Below are 15243 nucleotides of genomic sequence, written 5' to 3'. Positions count from 1 at the left end.
CTAAACAAATCCTGTCCCTGAAATCCTGACTCATGTTTTTGGTAATAAAAGTGTATTGTAAGTTTTTCTTGCCAGCAGGGGAACTAGCTTAAGTGCATACTTACTATTGACAAATGACGCAAATAATGTTCCAAAACATCTTGTTTTGGAACAAATCTGCTCATTAAACAGTTCACAGATCTTGAAGAGTATTTCTTACCTAATGCCTGGGCAAGATATTTCGGTATAATGAAAAAGACTTATTTACTATACTTGACCCAATTTGATAGTGTAAGCAATGTACAAGGTTATAGCTAAATTAAAATGGCCAAAGCAATGGTTCATAGGATTCGCTGATGAAGACTATATATTTATGTTTATCGATTAACTTTGTTAAAAGAAACACTCAATGGTAGGGAAAGTGCTCAACAAATAAGGAGCAAAATAATCCAGTGAGTCAAGAAAATTCTCTATGAGACGGTACAAGCCTGTTTTGACAGCTGATGATTGCTTATGGCATAAAACAGGCTTGTACTGTATCATAAAGAATTTACTTGACTCACTGTATTATTTATCGATTATATGTTTTCTCACAGCCACACACTAGAAACACAATACCTGAAAAAGATTGAAAAGGGTTTTAAATTTTGGATATTGCACAGAAGTTTGGAAAAGTGTGTCAAACTAATATTCAGTATTATCGCACAAATCACTCACTACATGTTATGTAGTCATATGTCATTTCAAAGCTTTGTTTTGTTTTGTGGGGGTTCATTTTCAGTTGTAATGGACTTCATTGCACCTAGATCAGACACAAGAAAAACCTAGAAATATCAACTCCTGAATGAAGATAAATGAAGAGCCGCACACTGTAGCTCCCAAATATGCAATTTATTTGGGCATCCAAAAAGTGACGTTTCGAACTACATGCTCTTCTTCACACTGAAAAAGAGCATGATCAATTTCTAAAAACATGTTTTTATTTTGTTATTAGGGGTTATTTAGTGTAGATTGATGAGTAAAAAATGCAATTTTATTCATTCAAAATTAAATCTACAACACAACAAAGTGTGCAAAAAGTAAGTAAAGGGGTCTGAATACTTTCTGAAGCCACTGTATTTACACTAACACTGGCTGCTCCTTTGCCATGTTTTACAATATACTTGCATCTTAGTAATGGGTTGTTGAACATGAACATTTAACTTTACTTGAACTTTATTAATCCCTGCAGGTGATCTTAAACATGCAGCAGCAAGCATACATAAATAGTACAATAACAAACCAGTTAGTACAGTGCAGAAAAAAAATATAAACACTGACCTGGTAAAGCGTAAAGGTAGTCATATCCATTCAGAATATTTATAGATAACAATGGGTAACAAATGAGAACAGAAATTAAACTAAGTGTAGAAATGAGATTTAGATTGTTTGATTTATGAGTAATAGAGAGTAATATCATAAATGTACTGAAGAACAGTATGTAGCTCGAACGTCACTTTTTTGATGTGCGAATAAATTGCATATTTGGGAGCTACAGTGTGTGGACCTTTGTTTATCTTAATTATAGTTTTTTTTTGGTCCAGCACCTGATTTATAGTTTTTTGCGATGTGCATGTTCTACTTCTTTTTAAATATCCACTCTTGACCCTTTTTTTGTAGGCACGAATCCTTCCCTTCTGGGCTGATTTACTTGTTTTGTTCATGAAAGAAGACTAGGGCTACAAATGCACTGAGTTGCAGTTTATTAGGTACATCTATCTACCCCTGTGTTGCGCCTCACACATTATAAAGACGTTATATCATTTTCAGTTCATGTAATAATAACAGTCATACCATGGTCATGGAGAATACTGGTTTCTGATTGGCTGGAGAGTCTGTGTTAAAACTGTTATGCAGACATAGTAGTTTGTGTAAAGTTTAATCACTGTTGTAAATTCATGCACTGGCCACAAATTTGCTATGTAACCATGGTAACACACTGATTCAGTAGCAAGCACATTCAAAGTAAATTTTACTCAACATTCAAAGTTATTTCAGCAGCTAAGTTTTGCTTCTCATAACCTTTTAATTTTGAATCTGAAATATTCAACAAAAAATAAGTGAATGCTTTAATTTTAATCCTTTGGTACGGGAATATGGTATCTTTGGTAAGATACCATGAACCCATTCTCTAAGTTGTGCACTAAAATCCTTTAATGCACACCTTGTTGTGGATTATCGCTTGTATAATGTCCTTCTTGAAGGAATATAGTTTCTGAATAAAAACTTAACTGAGCTGTTGCCAAGCAACAGGGTCTCTATATATAGCCTAACATTCTTTAAAAGTCATCATATACAAAGTTAAAGTGGTGCTAAGTCATTGTTGCACTTTTTTTCACTGGCACAATGGAAGTGTCTGGTTCAGAACAAATGCATTTTGGTGGTGCAATGCTAGAAGAAAAGATAGTGCTGCACAATCTATGTTCAGTATGGTACAGGCACCATTAAGAATTCACATTTGTGACCAGTCACTGCCATGATTTCTCTTGCTTCCAGGCCAGCATCAAAGAGTTTCTGTACAGTGGTGCTCTGCAAGCAATGGTTTGTGGAAATTGTTTTGGTGCCAATTCCTTTGCAAATTCTCAGCAATGTGGAGCTTTTGAAGTTCACTCCCATGGGTTCTTTGGTATACCTCAAGGGAAAAGAAAAATAAGCATGCATGATATTCTAGTCGCAACATTGTAACCACAATTGAGTTTTGTGGCACACTATAATGTAACTTGAATAATAGTGGCTACTATGTAGCACTTAATGCTACTGGCAAACGTTATGTTGCAGCTTGTGTAAAGGACAAAATGGAGTGAGAAACATCGTGGCCACTATACCTACCTGGTATAGTGGTACCTAAACTGTCAATTTACCATATGTTGTTGGTATAATAACAAGTCCCCCTTGTATGGAGAGAAAAGGCTTCTCCAATGAGGCGACAGGTTTGTTGGTAAATCCTCTCTCTTTTTGTTGCTGTCTTTGTTTCTTTCATTTGGATGTTTATGGTATTAAGCCAATTCATTGAGTGCTAGGCTGGCATACTTAAATCATTCATATATTTACAGATGATAAATGATTCAGGCTTCAGCTGGTGGTTGCCTTCTTTAGCTAGCATCTGAGAATGCTTGACATTCAAACAGTCTGCCTCCATTAAGGCTTGGGGTTGATTTGATTTGTCATTCCTTCCCTGCACAATTTTTTTCCCTAGTCCATTAAAATAATTTTTTTGCTGGTAAACTTGGTATCTTACGGCAGACTCCAGTATAGACTAGTGGAGGGTTGTTTTTGTACCTGTTCAACCCTATGTGTAGGCCTACATATAGCTATTAAATCCACAAGGCTCACTTTTCTCATTCTTCATGGTCACATAAAACTGGCAGAGGAACTGGTTTAGCTCGTCTTTGGCCACAGTTTTAAAATCAAGGGTTATGTTAAGTCAAGTTTATTTGTACAGCCCAAAATCACAAGGTAGTCCCAAACGGCTTTAAAATCAGTACGATATACAACAACTGATACCCTCTATCCTTGAATCTTAGACCCAAATAAGGACAAACACCACAAGAAAAACCTTATCAGGAAAAAAATGGGAGAAACATCAGGAAGAACAACAGAGGATGAGTCCGTCTTCCAGGACAGACAGACATGCAATAGGTGTCCGTCCAATGCACAAAATACACAAAAGTAACATAATTATAATGTAACATCATAGATTACACAGAGTGAGGTAATGTAGAATACATACAGTTAATGCGTCAAATTTAGCAAATTTAAATGTACTGGGTAATAAAACTGTAAAGAGAGTGCAAGACAAATTTACTGAATCTTTGACCATCAAAGACAACATCAGGAACCCCACAGATGGAGTCGAGAACTGGCGGGACCCCGCTCCACAAAACCAGCTCTGCTCAGTGGGGCCGTTGAGAAAATAGACTTTGCATGGACACATGAGGCAGATAGCCTAAATCTCCAGGAGGGCGGGACTGTGACCAAGGGAAGACAGGACGTAGCACAAACAGGATCTGAAGTCATCAGGCGGTGGATATAGAGAGATGATCCACGGTCACCAGGCGGTCCATAGAGGAAGAAAATTGGTCCTGAAAAGTGAAAAAGACAGAGACAGAGAAAGGGAGGGGGGGCAGGTGCACAACATGGGCACTCGTGTTCAGAGATACAAAAAAAAGGTTAGAATGAAGGTATGCTTTCAGAAAAATGTAGGAACACTCGCATTGGCAGGACAAGAACATGAGATTACTGCTAAGACCTACAGTTATAAATGCCTTGAGACTGAGACCCTCCCAAAAGAGGATAGTTGTGACAAAGCTCTGAAAGAAGTCAAACTATCAGATATATAACGGCTATGGGAAAATTAATGAGAAGAGATGGGTTTTTAGTTTAGATTTGAAAGAATCTACAGTATCAGTTTCCCTGATGTCGGCTGGGAGACTATATCCAAAGGAAGGGGGCAGGGTAAGAGAAGGCTCTGCATCCTGCAGGATTCTTTTTCACTCTTGGATCAGAGAGGAGGCCTGCGCCTTGAGAACAAATGGCACGAAAGGTATATAAGGCTGTATAAGTTCTGACAAATGTGAACAGGCAAGCCCAATAAATATTTTATAGGATAAAAAGTAGCATTTGAAAGTCAGATCTAGCATGAATGGGGAGCCAGTGAAGGGAGGCTAGAATCAGTGTGATATGGTCTAACCTTTTTGTTTTAGTTCACATTCTAGCAGCAGCATTTTGAACCAACAGGTTTTTAGTGCTAGTACGTGGCAGGCCAGATAAAAGGACATTGCAGTAATCTGGATGAAACAAAAACATGGATCAGGGTCTCCGCATCAGCCATGGACAGAAAAGCCCAAATTTTAGCAATGTTTCGTAGGTAGAAAAAGGATGTTATTCTCATCATGCTATTTATGAAAACTGCTGCTCATATTGGCTCTCATTCATCAATTGTTTGTAGGTACAAATTTATTCTTACACACCCATGGAATTTTTTTAGCTCTCAAGATGGCCTGACAGTCAAAAGCAAAGCCAGATGGTATTTGTAATTCCTTCCCCCTAACATCTATTGTCTACCTCTTGGAACGAGCTGTCACCCAGGCTTGCAAGACATTAGTGTTAGCCAGTTGGTGTCTAAATTCAGGGGTTACCCAGGTTCTACATTGGTCTCTGAGACAAACTTCAGGGCTAAAAAATCCCATGGGTGTGTAAGAACCAATTTGCACATACAAATTGATGAATGAGGCCCATTGACTCTCATTTATGAAATGGTCCTACACACCATTTTTTCTTACATCCCTTAAGTTTGTCTTACAGATGGCACTAAAGCCTGATGGTTATTGTACTTCCTTCCCCCTGACATCCTATTGTCTTTCATCTAGCATTCACCGAAGCATGTAAAGACATCTTAGCCAACAGGTGTCTAAATTTGGGGGGTACCTTAGTTGTACATCTTCTCTATGAGCCAATTAGAGGGCTGAAATATTCCATGGGTGTGTAAGTACAAAATTATGCACAAGAAATTTTCATAAATGAGGCCCATTTTCTGTTTAACAGTTAAAAAAAAGTTAACTCAAATTTAATTTTGCTGATTGTGTTCTGGCACAGCTCAGTAGGCATTTGTTTGTGTTCAGGGGCATTGTCATTGGATATAGACCAACATTACTTTGTAGGCATTTGGATCAACCTTTAATCAGTCACAGCCAAAAACCCCATGGGATAGAACCAGAGTGCCACATTTTCACACAAACCGTTCTGCTGGTAACTAACACTACCGCTAGCAAGTCATCAATGTAGTTAGTTTGTATGTCTGTACATAATTATTACCATCTTTTTAAATATACTTGCTAAAATTAATTATATAGCAGCATTGACACTAACCTCTCCCAACACTGCCATTGTTGTCGTTTCCAAAATACGGTGCTACGCGTTGTCATCATTATCTTGTCAGACTAATACAGACTAATACATAGTGAAAACTGAACTCACGAGATTTGTGCATTGATTTTGATATGAGGTCACAGGTGTGGGTTTACCAAGTTTTTTTTTCCCTCCTTTTTCTCCCCGATTGTACCAGGCCAATTACCCCACTCTTCCGAGCTGCTCCACCCCCGCTGCTCCACTCCCTCTGCCGATCCGGGGAGGGCTGAGGACTACCACATGTCTCCTCCGATACATGGGAGTCGCCAGCCCGCTTCTTTTCACCTGACAGTGAGGAGTTTCGCCAGGGGGACATAGCGCGTGAGAGGATCATGCTATTCCCTCCAGTTCCCCCTCCCCCCCAAACAACCAGAGGAGGCGCTATTGCAGCGACCAGGATACATACCCACATCCAGCTTCCTACACGCAGACACAGCCAATGTCTGCAGGGATGCCTGACCAAGCCGGAGGTAACACGGGGATTTGAACCGGCGAATCCCGTGTTAGTAGGCAACGGAATAGACCGCTATTCTACCCGGACGCCCCTGATTTACCTTGTATTTTACAATGGTTTTGAACTTGGCTCAGTCAGTCAAAGACAAGGATTGGAACTAGCCATTTTATAATGCTGACCTGATGCCAGTCTTGTCTTGTAAAGCTGGGGTAGAATTGTGGTCATACAAAAATAATAATAATTATTATTACTATTAAAATAATTCGGATGATCCGCTGTGGCGACCCCTAACGGGAGCAGCCGAAAGTAGTAGTAGATTTTTTTTTTAATATAAATTTATTTCTGATTTTTCCCTTTTTTCTCCCAATTTAGTGGCCAATCGATCCCTATTTTAATTCAAACACCCACCCTCGCACTGTATGCGTTCACTAACTGCATCTCTCCGGCCGGCAGTCTCGAAGGAGACCGCCTCGCCACTTTCGTGACAAGGCGACTCCAAGCCGAACCACTGTTTTTCCGACACACACAGAGACGCATTCACGTGACGAACACAAGCCGACTCCGCCCCCTCCCGAAGACAGCGTTGCCAATGATCGCTGCTTCGTCGAGTCCGGCCATAGTCGGATCTGACGAGACCGGGGCGCGAACCCCAGTCCCCAGTGGGCAACTGCATCGACACAGAGCCGATGCTTAGACCGCTACACCACCGCGGACCGTAGTAGATTACTTTTAAAATAATTAAAAACACAGTAATAAATTCTTAATATTTATATATTTATTTATATTAATTATTATTATTAATTCTTATTATTATTTAACTATTATTATAATATAATTATTATTATTATTAAAAAAGTATTATAAAAATGAACCCCCAAAGTTATCATCAGACTTGGGGTTTTTGAAAGCAGAGTGGAACCATAGTCACATTGACAGCACAAAATTGATTTGATATTATGTATTGCCAGCCATCCCCAATATGGGAGAGCTACTTTACAGAGATGTCGATATAAGTCATTGATTTTTCAAGCCAGTAAGTATGGTGTGGGAGTAACAAGAATGCTTGAATTGAGTGATATTCCATTTTAATGTGCGGCTTTCAACAGGCGGCACAAACAAGACTGTACAGAGCTTGTTCGGTATTTCATTTGAGCAATGTTGTCCTTTATTACCCAATACCTCTGTTCTCCTTTTCTGTTATGCCTGGTTTTGTAAATATGCCAGATCAATGCTAGGCCTACTACCAATTACAAACTGAAGACAATGATCCTTTTTCCTTCTGTTCACAACAGTCACACAATCACTGTTTAGAATTATTATAAGTGTGTGTCTGTTTATTGTGTGTATACCCATTTGAGACAACAGGCAGCAAATGCACTGAAAAGCTCTCAAAATCTACAACTCTTTTTAAAAACAGAATACACACAATTTTGTTAAAGGAGTTGTGCTTCGCAGCTATGAAACTTTATGTCCTTGTTCCAAACACAGAGGGGAGCTCCTATTGAAGATGAACAAGCCCACAGAGGCCCGGGAGGCCTACCTAAGAGCACTGGAGCTGGACCGCACCAATGCTGACCTGTGGTACAACCTGGCCATTGTCAACATTGAGATGAAAGAGCCCTCAGAGGCCCTAAAGAACTTCAACCAAGCCCTGGAGCTTAACCCACGCCACAAGCTGGCACTCTTTAACTCAGCCCTTCTGATGCAAGAATCTGGTGAGTGGCTGTGAATGGGAAAGTAACAGTTATATTTTAGTCCAATCCAGGTTTCTGTCATCATGAAACAAGGATATGATGGCCAGTTGAAAGCGTGATGGTTATGGATCAATGAAAATGTGCCACTTTCTCCTCCCTGTCGTTTGTCAAAAGATAACAGTTAAAGCAAATGACCTGATTGTACCCTAAGGGTGGGGTGGTGCTCTTAAAAACTGCCTTTGTCAGTTATGTTGTGCTTGCCAAGTTCCCTGTTTGTCATGTTCCCAGTACCGCTAAAAAAATAAACGTTTATGATGCAATATTGTTTTAACCAGGTGTGATTGTTGGTTTCAGAAGGCTTAAGTCAGGTATTTCAGTTTTTGACATTCTTTTATGTACTGTTCAACAGCACCAAATTCTCGCTGCAGTACAAACAATCCAAGTACATACAATGGCAAATAGTTCACTGAGTCATCAAACGTCAGTTAAAGTAAGGTCACACCCATCAATCTTGTTTCGCGTAGGCATGTTTCAACAGATTTAAGAATGACTACATGGGTCTATGATACACTACTTTAAATTTTGTTCAGCATATGCCTTTTTCATCTTAGTCACCTAAATTTTACTCTGTGTCTCTGTTTTCTACTCTTCTCTGTTGTATCTTTGGTGTAGGGATGGTCTGAGGTTGAAGTAAGTTGGAGTTGAATGCTGTTAGATTTGACAACAAAGAGAGACTACAAAGCAAAGTTCCATTCCTGAAGATTTACATGCAAACGAATGTCATTTTTGACACTTTTGTTCCACATGCATAATAAAGACAATAGCGTCCAAATCATATTGAAATCATGATTACTTTTGTAGTTGCTTTTACTATTGTACAGGTCTTTTATAGGCCAGGAGAAATGAGTCACCGGGTAGCATATTACATTTTCCCTTTTCAGAGATTTTAAGTGGCAAATTGCATATTTTCAATGACTCTAGCTACCAGCACACCAGACTAGCAAGTGTAAGCCTGTAAGCCTTGAGAGGATGTAGTGGCCACTAATGTAAAATACATCTGGGTTTTTAGCAAATTTTTTCATTTAAAATTCTAAATTAAGCTCTAAGTAAGAGATTTGGACTATACAATATAAATAAAAAGATATCTGTAACCAAATATTTTGACATTTAACTTTACCTATGTATAGACCCCTAATGTCTCCAATCTGTCCAGACAGCTAGTAAAAAATGTATTTCGCTGGAATTGGCCTTCAAGCTCCTGGTCAGTCCTCCTACCAAAAATGCCAGTTTTTTTTTCCCCAGTTGTCAATCTGGTCTAAATTCCTTATATTCTCTTTTTATCGTTTGTCTGGTACCTGTCCCAGGTGAACCCATGTTCCACCCTGAGGCTAACCGTCGTTTCCTGATCTATGTGGAGGAGGAGCCAGATGATGCTAATGGCTACTTCAACCTCGGCATGCTGGCCATGGATGCCAACGAGAACGCCGCAGCTGAGCGGTGGATGCGGAGGGCTATTGGTTTGCAGCCCGGCTTCCGTAGCGCCCTTTTCAATCTGGCGTTGCTCTATTCGCAGTCTAAGCGTGAAATGGACGCACTGCCTGTGCTAGACGAGTTACTTCGCTACCACCCAGAGCATGTCAAGGGCCTGATCTTGAAAGGAGACATCCTAATGAACCATAAGAAGGACACACGTGGTGCAAAGGCATGCTTTGAGCACATCTTGCGCATGGATCCCACCAATGTGCAAGGCAAGCACAACTTGTGCGTGGTTTATTTTGAGGAGCGTGACTTGCCACGTGCTGAACGTTGCCTGGAGGAAACCTTGGCTCTGGCGCCAAACGAGGAGTATGTACGTCGTCACTTGATTATCGTACGTAATAAGATGGCTGCCATGAGTGCGGCAGGGCAGCCACTAAGCTCAGTAGAGGGTGCCACCACCTCAGCTAAGGAAGAGAAGGAGAAGAATCTAAATAAGGGGGTGGGGGAGGTTGTTGAAGGTGGGCAGGAAGGGAGGGGTACCACTGCTTTTGGAAAGGGGGCTGGGGCTGAGAAGAATGTACGGAAATCCTCTGCAGAAAGCCTCGGGGATGAGGACCAATCAAGGCGGCTGGACAGAGGCCAGGCTGACAAGCGGACTAAGAGTAAGTCCAATAAAGAGATTAAAGATATTGAGAGGAAAAGGGAGGCTGCCTTGAAGAGACTAGAGGAGATTGAGCGTATATTAAGTGGAGATTGACACTGATTTGATTTTTAGCAAGACTTTGTAGGGCTCTTTAATGCTTCAAGATCAGACTGCAACACTCTCCTCCCTCCAATAGCAATGTGTTTTCTTTAATCGTTGCCTTTTTGTTGTGTTTGCGGGATATTTTGCTTGGTCCTGTTCTTTTAGCACCAATCATGAAAACAAGGGAGATCATGTAATACATATGGCATGTATAACAATTAGGGTGAAAAATGGGATGAAGCTCTTTAAAACTTAATGTTACCACAGATTCGTATTAGATGCCAAGGTGTGTACTTCATCTGAATTTCATCTTGCACAACATATATTTGTGGATCTTGTTTCACCATGTGTTGTCATTGTTAATCACTGGATTCTTTTCTCTAAGATGTGAGTCACTCCTATGCATTTTTTTTTTTGTAAATGAAACGATTGTATCACAGACAATTAAAGGAAATGACTTGTTCCCTGGCTTCCCTCAAGACAGGATGGTATCTGAAAGAGTATACACCTCAAAATAACTTGTGCTCCATGAATAGCAAAATAACAGTATATCTACACCACACACGAGCAAAGCTTAGGTGGCATTCTGCTGTTTTGTCTTTATTGATCTCACTCTGGATTTCTTGTACTACGTCATCAGCTGTGGGACTTACAGCTAACTCCCTTCATGTCTAAATTTGATTGTAATCTCATCTGAAGACCATTATCGCTCTCAATTTGTCACAGGAACATTTTCACACACATGCCCACCCTTCAGTGTTATTTCACCACAACCCCCCTCTTTGGTTTTACGCTTAGAAAAAATAAGAAAAGAAAATGCACATGGGTTGGATTGTGGTAATAGCAGTATTGTGTGACGTTTGGTGACTTGTTCAACCTCAGCCTCAGGTCTTGTGTGCTCCTCATTTGCAGAAACCCATTCCTCTTGAAAGTGGCAATTTTAGAGCATACTTGAACAAAAACAGTCTCATTCTTTTGTGGTACTGCAGTATGGTGACCTTTGCCTCACTGTTTCATGCAGGTTGAAATACAGTACATTAAGATATTTGCAGTGGTTTTACACAGTTGTATATGTCTAAATTTTTAACACCTGCATTCAACATTTCAGCTGTGAAACCATCTGACTGTATTTCTTAGCCTTGTACAGTCTAACGAGCTGCAATTGGGGCATTTGAAAAGATGGCTTTTTGGGGGGGGGGGTTCTTGGAGAAGCTCTATGATACTTGCAAATAACAGATCAGTTCATCAGAAAGACATTTTCTATTACAATTCAAGTGACACTATCTTAAAGTAAGCTAATGGCTGTTAACATCCTTTGTTTGTTCTGTTTTTCTCCATGAGGCAGGTCTGCACGGTTCAATTCGTCATGGTCATTAGCAAATTAAGAGCGAAAATTTAATTTGGTTTTACTTCAGTTTAAGTTTTTATTGAATACCTGCTCAGCTCTGATGGTCAACTCCAATATTTTCTCTTACAAAAGAATAATTGGCCACTGTGCTGTGACTACATCAAATAATTTACATTGGACAAAAATAATTGTTGTAGTGTAAGACAGTATACTATGTGGGATGGCATATGATAGCTATGAGGCTCAGACTTAGTTTTAGCATCACTATGTATTGTCCTTATTGAGTTCTGAAAATGTTTTGGTTGGTTATATGTACAGATGCTTCTGTTTTTTCAATATTATTTATTATTTTATATGCACTGCAAACAAATATTTTGTTTGTTTAAACTTACGGTACATTGTTTTACTTCTACTAATTTCACTACATGTCAGATTTTATTTGTAAAATGTCTCACAGATGGTTGCTGTGCTCAACTAACATCCCATTTCTGTTTGAACACTAGTGATGGATTTGCACTGCCATCAGTCATAAAAATAGGTATAGCTATGAAAAAAAGAGAAAGCATCTAATTGCATATCATGTGATTCACTGCAATCTGCAGAATGGTTGTTTGATTTTATACAACTTAACAGAAATCTGTTTCTCTTTTATAACAGTAAACCTTGGTGGAGGGTTCAAGGTGGATTAATAAAGGCAGGAAAATCTCATTCTTGTAACTACTCCTTGTTTATTCCCTTTCTGTTTACAGTGTGATGCATTCATGAAATGCATTATTGGATTGGAATCATCCCATATCCCATCAGGGAGTCTGTTATGCTCCTTGGGAATTACAGTGGTGACAAAACACCTTGTGTAGAACAGAGAAAGTATGTACAAATATTGTTAGTGGGTCCTGATAGATTTGGCAATGACATTTTAGATCATTGTAACCGGATTGTTTTTGTTAGGAAGAATCATCTTTAGTTTACAGTATGATATGGCCCGGCTTATAGTCATATTGCCCACTCTCCACTATACTGAACTCTAACCTAAGTCTTAAAGTTCAGTCATATCTAGTTGTGGAAGTGCCTTGGTTCAATCTTGAAACCACTGAAGCAATCCTCACACTCCTGTCTGAATGGAGTATGGTAACACTACCACCTCCCCTTGACAAATATTTTTAAGTAGTTCTTTAACACGAACACCCAAGTGTTGCAGTGAAGCAGGTTACTGGCCAAGCATGAAAGACTGGTTGCACTGGGCAGCTTCCCGGTGTGATTCCAGGGAATCCATTAATGTGAAACGGAGCTGTGGGAAATACTGTGTTGCAAGCCAGCTCCCAGGAAAATAAGATTATGAAGATAAACTAATTTAAAAAGGAAAAAAAAGCTCAATAGCATTTTTCAACTATGAACCTTGCTGTCTTGGTATCAATTTGTCATTTTTCTTACCCGTCCCGTTGGCTTAACAAGCTCTGGTCCTAAGTTTCTCAACTGTCTGTTTGGACTCAGTACTATCATGAGGCTCAATAAGTTGGGGCATGGCACAAACTCTGCTAAAGTTAAGGATTCCATTCACATGGAGTATCCCAATGCTCACAATGTGTTCACTCCTAGGGACTATAGACAAAAGTTTACAGCACATATGTAAGTGTTGAAGAATGTCCATGGAGGAAAATGTTCATGAAGATGTGTACAGTTTCACAGGCCTTGTGTGATTTTTATTTATTTTTTTATCAGAAAGCATTGCATTGTCAACTTAAACTGTATTTGCAGACTATATTTGTTAAAGATTTGTACAAAGTAACATCTTAAGCCCTACATTTTACTAGGTTTCCCATATTTTTGCTGTACTGTTGCTCCACCTCAGAGAGGAATTGTAGGGAGGAAGAGGAAAAGTTCAAAGGAGATTCTTTACCCCCTTAAGAAATCTGAGTGCAAGGTCAGCTATAGACTAAAGGGCTGAAGGGAGTTATGATGTGTATTATCTCACTGTAATTAAAGTTACACCTGTAACTACTCCCAAAGTTTTTCTTTTGGTACAGACAAAACTACGTTCCGACTGATGTTTGACAAGTGTTTTATTGTCTTCTTTCACAACTTCAAACACCGTGAAAAACTGAAATGAAATAATTAAATTTTATCATATTATCAGTGCAAAATGAGTCTCTGTTGGCCAATAGCCATTTCTTAGCAAAATATATTTTAGTGTCCATGAAGATTGAGTTAGCCATGTAGCTTACCAACTAAAACTAGCATCAATGCCCTCTTGAAACTTGCATTCACATTAACTTGTGAAACAATAAATGAACTACAACAAGGTAGGATGATTAACAAACAAATACTGTGTGTGCCTTCTGACCAGAAATTTGGGAGCCATTACTATTTTTTAATGTCACACTGATACTCTTCTTTTGCAGACTCTTTACTCTGTGTGTAACTTCATATGGTTCCAGCAATGTACGTGTACGCATTTCCTCTCAAATTAGTTAACTTGATCACATGACCAGTATCTTGCTTATTCAACGTAGCTCACTTATCTGAACAGTAGGTGTCATTATGACCCAAAACATTGTGAAACTAAAAGTTATATTTACAAATCTTATTTACAATATGATTACACAACAACACAAACTATTTCCTCTGGAAAGGTTTTTTAAGATATTAAGAAAGAAGCAAATTTTCCTGCTACAGCTACACTGCCACCAAAATTACAGATTTATGTTCGCCATGTTTTGACCAGAATTAATAAATCTTGTAATTTTCTCATAAACAGGTAATTAACTTTTACATACCATATGTTATTTCAAATTTAGATGAATTTATAAAACAACATATTGTTCTAAATGTTTAAGACATCTTTTTTTTTTGTGTAGCATTTCAATGGTGATTTAGAAATTACTGTCAACTACGACCACTAGACGCTCAAGAAAAGATGGTTGCGTCAAACATTCACCTTTCATTCCTAAATTACTTTGTCCTATTTGAACTTTAACCTTTCTCACTAAACCATATCAGCTCTTCGTCAACGGCTTCTCTTTCATTAAGGATGACATTGAATGAGAACACATCAGTCTGTATGTTCCACTTTACTCCCAGTACACACTGCATTGGAAGCTCACCGTAGTTCAGATCTACATCCTTCAATACACTGGCACATTCACTCTCTGGAAGAGCATCCAAGGCTTCTCTGTTGTTGGACACAAATTTGTGTAAATGTAGTTTTCCCTTCGGACAGACTTCTTGTGCTTCAGTGACTAGCTGGTTGGCTTTCTCGACCGAATCAATGCTGATAAGCCCATCATCCATGTAAAAAAAATTACGGATGAAGTTCACTGCCAATGGGTAATCCTTTTCATATTTACTGGCAAGGTATATCATGCCATAATTAACACACCCCGGAGATGATGCTACTCTGAAAATACGCACTCGCATGCGATACTCCTTGGGCTCCCTTTCGGTGTTCCCATTTTCCCACCACAGGAACTCCAAGAAACCCCGATCTTTTGGGCTGACATGGAAGTGGTAGAAAATTTTCTCCACATCGCAAATAATTGCAATTTGGTTCTTGTGAAATCTACACAGCACCCCAGTCAGAGCATTAGTTAAATCCGGTCCT

At 39.2% G+C, this 15243-nt stretch overlaps 1 protein-coding gene across 1 annotated transcript in view; it reads left to right on the top strand.

Annotated features, from left to right (window-relative positions):
• Window positions 1-13767, top strand: part of tmtc3 (transmembrane O-mannosyltransferase targeting cadherins 3) — a 126487-nt gene extending 112720 nt beyond the window's left edge. Inside the window, exons 13-14 of the mRNA XM_056281440.1 lie at window positions 7868-8094; window positions 9438-13767. Of these exons, the coding sequence (XP_056137415.1) occupies window positions 7868-8094; window positions 9438-10309 (1099 nt within the window). The 3' untranslated portion in view covers window positions 10310-13767. The remainder of the gene's footprint in view (window positions 1-7867; window positions 8095-9437) is intronic.
• The last annotated feature ends 1476 nt before the right edge of the window (window positions 13768-15243 follow it).

Source organism: Lampris incognitus, chromosome 6 (assembly GCF_029633865.1).
Source record: "Lampris incognitus isolate fLamInc1 chromosome 6, fLamInc1.hap2, whole genome shotgun sequence".
NCBI lineage: Eukaryota > Metazoa > Chordata > Actinopteri > Lampriformes > Lampridae > Lampris > Lampris incognitus.
The sequence above is the reverse complement of the archived record's forward strand: the minus strand, read 5'-3'. Positions and strand labels throughout refer to the sequence as shown.